The following is a 7005-nucleotide window of genomic DNA, read 5'->3' on the forward strand; positions in this document are numbered from 1 at the left end:
CTTCACTTGTGAGAGTGTCGTTTATATTTGTTAATTTGTGAATATCAAAAGAACTCAATTTTATTCTTTTGAATTACAAACTTTTTTGTTTGTAATACTGGTTCAACATTAAAGTTACATGTAGTTTTAATTATAGATGAACTGCATGTAATTTATTGTATATAATATATAGGCACAAGGAGCAGCACTGCGAGGCATTTGCCGCGAGGAAATGGTCTCCGATCGAAGTATATCATATTATATAACATCAGTATCGCGAACCTGTTCGCTCTGTGTGTGTACCTTACAGTTTTAACCACACTGTTCCTTTGAAAATGAAAACGCATTGAATATTTGAACATCATTCCATCAAAAAATTGTTTTTATAAACCTTAGCTAAAAATAGCATAGCAGATCAAAATTATTGCTACTTCGTTAATATTATTGTTTGCAAATATTTGCAATTCCCACGAGGTTTGGTTTTATTACACCATTAAAACGGTGACTTAGTTATTAACTATTCATAAAAGAGTTATCTTTTTCAATCTGCAGTCTCATAAAACCGGAATAAATATAATTTTCAGTTGAACAATTGGGAATAAGAAATTTAATGTTCGAAGTGACCTATTACGTTTACGAGATCCTAACCCACGGGATAGAAAATATTTTCCCAGGAACTAATAACAAAAGTTAAGATGTGCACATAAAAGAAACTATTGAATGAACACGATTTAGTGTGACCCCTGGAGAGCAATAGATTTTAACTTTTGTATTCGGTTAAACGAATTGCGCGAGGGTAGGGCGGCCTGGGATGTAGTTTAGCTATGTAAAACAGACCAATTTCCTCTGCGAGCCGATACATTAACGTCCAGTACCTCGGAGCTTAACCACGGAAAGGGTCCATGTGTAATAATTTATTATTCACATACTGCGATATACAACGCCGACGCTAAGTGGTAATATCTGTACATAGAGGCATCTAGTTCCGTGATTAGACCAATCCGATACATTTATGCCTTGCGGCTATCGATTTTGACAAAAATATAACTGAAATTCTGCTCGAAATCTCCGCAAAACGTTGGATGTGCTGCAGTATAGAATTGGATTTCATTTGAAGATTTTAAGTTTGATAACTTTGTCTATATTGGACATTTATAAGTTCAGTGGTAAAGTATCCACCGTCTCTCGTGAATAGCTATGTTATAATCTAAAACGTAATACATATAAGACTTTATATTATAGTCTTTGCTTTTTATACTTGATAAATACATTGAAGTGAATTGGATGTACGATTCGTATACAGAACACATATTTCTCGCGTGAGAGGAAAAATATAAAAAGCTTAAAGAAAACATACACATATTGCTTGTATATTTTAAAGGCAAAGGGATCCCAAGAGGCTATACGGTTTAAACAACAAAGGAGGCTGATTATGTAAGATACATATTATCGGAATCTATGTCGTTACTTTTATTATTTATGTAGGCATAAGGCGGGGGCAATCGATGTTTTATGAGCGTTGGATAAATTGAATCGTGTTGAGATTAGACTGTTTATAAGTACGTTTAGAATCTCGAGACTAACAGTAATGTAATTTATTGTAGCGTACTGCAGATATGTTCGATTTAAAATGACATTGACATTTATTTAACATTAATAAAACAACGATTTAATAATTGATAAGAAATAGAGGAAGCTCGGAAATAAAAATTATATGTATGACAAAAAATTTCTAGCTTCCTCATAAAAAAATAAAGAAATATGGAATAAATTAAAAATATATCCTATAAATTAGTGTTATAGAGTTATTTATTCATAGGATTTATTTTGGATTGACTTCGACACTCAACAAAATCGACATACTTATTATTTTTATTATCAAGGGTATGAGATATCGTATCAATTCAAAATCAAATCAAAGGAAATTTGAACGTATTCCCTGATGTATTACACGTTACGTATAAGATTTATATCATTTCCATATTTAAAAGAAATTTGAGCAAAAGCGAAGAAAGGATAAATGCATAATATAAAAGCGGATTCACATTTCCAATAGAAATTACATAAAAGAATTACGATTATAAACATTGTAGCGTAATAAAACGATTCTTAATACCTTCTTTCCCACTAAATATAACGTTAATCATTCACGAGAAAACTTTGTGTTTTTAATCACTGTCACGAAGAGGAATTCTGTAGCTTAATGTAAGTGGTACTTATACCTTGTGCTTCCATTCGTCTTTATTTTTCATCTAATTTGTTCGAGGTTTGGCTAATGTGACTCCTGATATATAATATATAAATTTTCCTGGCTATTTCCTCGAAGATAATTCTCATTAATAGGAAACGAAAACATACTAATTCAAAACGGATTTTCTTTAAATACAATAATACTATAATATGAAGAACACAAATTACAAATTTATTAGTAGATTATTTATATAATTTTAAATTCGGTTTTCTATTATGATTATTTTAATAGCTGTTCATATTGTTGTGTCCGTTATGAGCTAATAATAGAAAGCTTGTTTATAACAAACTATTAATTTATACATTTTGTATTGTCCTTTCATTGACGATAAACATAAAATCCCACTTAGAAATTGTGCGTAAAATAATTTAAAGTCATTTATTTACATAAACACTCATAAATTGCATTTTATAATAGTTATATTAAAGCTGAAATATCCGTATCCATTTTCGGGAATGAAAACATAATTATCGAGTGTATTACGCGAATTCTCAAGTATCATATTTTGGTATATTTATCATTTGTTATTTATATATCGACATGTTTATAGGCAATTATGAAACTCGATCTTCTAACACATGTCCGTTGTCAGTTCCATGGATCTGTAATGAACCACAGATGTACATAATAAAATTAGTACGATTTAACGTAACAAGGGAAATGGACGTGCACTGGAAATTGTACTTACTGCTCGTTTTTCAGAAACTTGCCTCGGTGAGAATAAATCACATTTAGCCTTGTTTTCTAAATAAATTGCCAGTTTACCAAGTGTTTTTGTACAGCGTATGTGTAATTACTGCGTCGTTTATCGTTTTTACGAGTAGTTAACTCTGTAGTAAAGTTGTGTTGGAAATTGCCCGTATACTGTTTTATAACAATAATGATTTCCGAATATTATTCGATGAAAGAAACATTAGTCATGTTTATACATCATTTTTATGTCAACATAATTATTACACAATTATATTTTAATGTATTATTGGGTACATCAAGTCAAAATAACTATATGTTATTTTATTCAGGTTAGCTCAGAGAATATTCTAAAATATACATTAAACGATGGAAATCGCATACCTGCCATTGCATTAGGAACAAGTTTAGGCCACATGTCCAATGTAAGTATTTATTCTTATTATTCTTCGTAAACCAATAATTTAATTATAAAAGGAAAAAATCGACTGGAAATAATTTTACATAATTGCTTTGTTCGCACCGTTTTTAATCCTCAATTCGAGGTCACAAACAAATTGGAAATCACTGAAAATACAACAGCCGTGGGTTTATATTAATTTATTTTAAGAAACAAGCAATTTAATTTTATAGGAAGGAATCGAGATTAGGTAATTCGTATTATTTTTAATATTTGCGTGCAATTGTTTCTAGCTTTCTAAATGTGATCTACCTATAAATAAAAAGCGACTTATTCAATGTTCATAATTTCTTATAAACGTTGTTGGAACCTGTAGTTTACATAACTTTAGTACGCTGATTTTCAAGCTCAATAACAACTGTACATTTGATTATTCGTTATGATATGTAGGTATATCAGTAATCGTAGTGTATTAAAAAGTGTAATTTGTGGTACACGTGTTTACCAGGCGACATGTTTGCCTGTTAGCCCTCTGTCACATAAAGACATAAAAATATGTGTGGATAAGGTAACCTATGTTTAGTATTTACTCAATACAATGCTGTAAGCTGTCACACCTAAATTGTTATTCCATGGACTTATGTGTATTATGATAATCGAGAAAAAATTAGGTACATAACTTTTGTTATTAGAACAACCTTTTCTTTCGTAATTTGTAAGTATAGTGAAATTTAATTATGTCGATGATTTCGACGATATTGTTTTAATTTTTTGTTTTAATTAAGCAGTGGTCACTCAATGAACAGGACCTATGGAGCTATGAGACCGTATGAGCGTGCAGTCCCTAAATGAAGTGATTTTTCAATTTACACACTATCCACGTCAACACTGCTTGAAACGATATGGCCATTTAATGTTTTTTGCATTAGAAAAATACATATAAATCTTTCAGAAATAAACTGAATTACAAACCTTTGATGATGTTGCATTATAGTTAAGGTTCAGTTAGAGTTCACCAACCAAGTTATGTAATACCAGGGAACACGAGTGCTGCCTATGAACCACTCCTTAGCAAGAGCAGTACAATGGGCTCTCGAGGCTGGCTACAGGCACATAGACACGGCGACGCTGTATCGCGTCGAGGACGAAGTCGGCCTTGGCGTACGGAACTATCTAGCTAACAACGGCCATAGGCGGGATGTTTATATCACCACCAAAGTATGCTATGAATATGTATACATTATTTTTAGAATATTCTCGAAAACTATAAAATATGCGAAGTGACGGATTGGACGGACAGTTTCGTATATTATGAATGTATTGTGTTTTCAAAAAGTTTTGAGAATATTACTTTCTGATAAAAGCATAAATTAAATTTGAGCACCTAAAATTCTCCAGGGTGTTAGGCTACGTAGACCTACATAATATTTATCTCAAGTTCGGCTCTAAGCTATTTTGGCCATTGGATTGATAAAATATTTGTTTTCTTTTTAACTTGTAAACTTGAAAAAAATATTTCAAGTATAAGTTTTAATTATTCAGCTTTTCTCTACACTATTTCTAGTAAACTCGTATTTTATTTATATAAAGAATTATGCATTGTTATAAATTATAATATATATTGACGCTTACCTATTTTTTGTGTTTATTCTCTGTTAGTTATGGAATGATGCTCACGAAAGAGAAGAAGTAATTCCTGCACTTAATAGGTCGTTGCAAGAGTTAAATATGGACTACGTGGACCTTTATCTAATGCACTATCCCTTCGGTTATAAGGTAATTGTTGTCAATAAATAGTGTCATTATAATAACTTTCTACAGACAATATGTTGCTAGGCATAAAGCTCGAGGTCGGCTCAACCGTTTTGGTGAAATTTTCGAGCAATTCATTAAGGTATAAGGAAGGTCTTATGGGGCGAAACAACAGCAACAGACCGCTAGTATAAAATAAACTCTATTACCTTCAAACGGCAGAGAGCAACAGATAAGATCTAGCGATCTTCAGCAAAGTATAACTACTTTGCTGTGAATATATCGTTATATTTCTATTATATTGCGATAAGAAGCGCCTTGATAGCAACAAATTCATATAAACTCAGCCATTTTAAGCTCTTTGTAAACGGACATCAAGTAAAATCGATTTTATGAGTACACATTTAATTATAAAATTTTAATTACAACTATCAAAATGATATCGGCGACTGGATCGTTGATAACTGAATAATTATTTTTACTTAATATAACATTTAAATAGCCAAATGTTATTCAAGAACAACAATGAGAGCAAAATTATGGCTTCTCTAGGTACAATATGTAAAATTTATGGAGTATGGCCGTATACAATATTTCATGGCGACTACAAGACTTCTCAACTAGACTAGATAAGGCACTCCGCAAAATTGAAATTGTGCGTTATAAATTTCTTAAATTGCCGTATATTCTCTACAGTCGCTTCTTGTTAATAATTAAACAAGTTAACAGAATATAAAAGCATAAGAGTTATCAGCGTCAAGTATTTCATTGAACATTTACTTATGTTTATTAAATTGATTAAAATATGAACAAAATTACAATTTACTTAATTTACGTTAATAATATTTTTTAGGCTAAAAAGTGACAAAATATGTCCAAAATGCAGAAATTTTCAATATTGTTTGGAACACGTTTCCGAAGTAAGACTTTCGCGTGAATTTCAGTTACAACGAGTTGCGAAACCTCTTAAATTTTGCTTGTTTCATTATCTTACTCTTAAGTTCTTAACTTTATTATTAAACGTCTGCAGAAAGATGGTAGCATTAGTATGACCGATTATTTAGAAACGTGGAAAGGTCTAGAGGACGCCAAAGAAGCCAATTTGACAAGGTCGATTGGCGTGTCAAATTTCAACCTGTCTCAGATGGAACGTCTTTGGGAGAACAGCAGGATTAAACCAGCGGTTTTGCAGACTGAGGTAATATTTCATTCCACACACTTCCTATTTCTATCAATATTGTAAATGAGTGGTTATTGCAGTTCATGTATTATTTTATTTATTACAATAATATTCTGACTTTAATATAAAATTTTATTAAATAATCTCAGTAAAATACACGGTGATTTCTTGATTAATTTGCAGGTAAACCCAAGCATAACAGAAAATAAATTAATAGAATGGTGCCAGAAACGTGGTATAGTTGTGATGGCTTTTAGTCCGTTTGGAGCTATTCTTGGACGAAAGAAAAATGCTCCGCCACCACACGCAGATCATCCGACACTTGTAAATCTTTCTGAAAAGTACAATAAAACTGTTCCTCAAATATTATTGAGATATTTGGTAAGAATAGAACTTTATCAGAAGTGCATTTAATTTAATAGTTAAGGTTAAAATGCAAAAGCTTCACTCACACATGCAAAAGAAGTCGCACATCGCTGTCTGTGCGTATGTATGCTTATATGTTATAAACTGATTCACAAGGATGGTTTATATGTATTTAGCATGCATTAACATGCATAATTGCACCCGTGCGAAACCGGGGACGGTCGCGACTTGGATTATGTTCTAGCTGTTGCCTAACTTATATGTTTGAGTCCGGATTAAAATGATTCCTATACATATACTATTTAATTTATAATAACTCGTAGCGTAACTAAAGCTACGCTGCAGCTCCCATCTTATAAGAACGTTCACGGAAAAAGAACCCTAAAT

General features: G+C 31.6%; 1 protein-coding gene across 3 annotated transcripts in view; it reads left to right on the forward strand.

The window, feature by feature from the left end:
* The first annotated feature begins 2823 nt into the window (after window positions 1-2823).
* LOC119832379 (aldo-keto reductase AKR2E4-like) overlaps window positions 2824-7005 on the forward strand; it is a 6228-nt gene continuing 2046 nt past the window's right edge. The window contains exons 1-6 of one of the 3 annotated variants that reach the window (XM_038356049.1): window positions 2824-2944; window positions 3253-3345; window positions 4359-4538; window positions 4980-5096; window positions 6103-6270; window positions 6436-6633. In XM_038356049.1, coding sequence (XP_038211977.1) covers window positions 2849-2944; window positions 3253-3345; window positions 4359-4538; window positions 4980-5096; window positions 6103-6270; window positions 6436-6633 — 852 coding nt within the window. In that variant the 5' untranslated portion in view covers window positions 2824-2848. Of the gene's footprint in view, window positions 2945-3252; window positions 3346-3666; window positions 3889-4358; window positions 4539-4979; window positions 5097-6102; window positions 6271-6435; window positions 6634-7005 lie in introns of those variants that run through there. The other 2 variants (XM_038356051.1, XM_038356050.1) reach the window with 2 other exon arrangements.

The sequence above is a fragment of the Zerene cesonia genome, chromosome 15 (assembly GCF_012273895.1).
Source record: "Zerene cesonia ecotype Mississippi chromosome 15, Zerene_cesonia_1.1, whole genome shotgun sequence".
NCBI lineage: Eukaryota > Metazoa > Arthropoda > Insecta > Lepidoptera > Pieridae > Zerene > Zerene cesonia.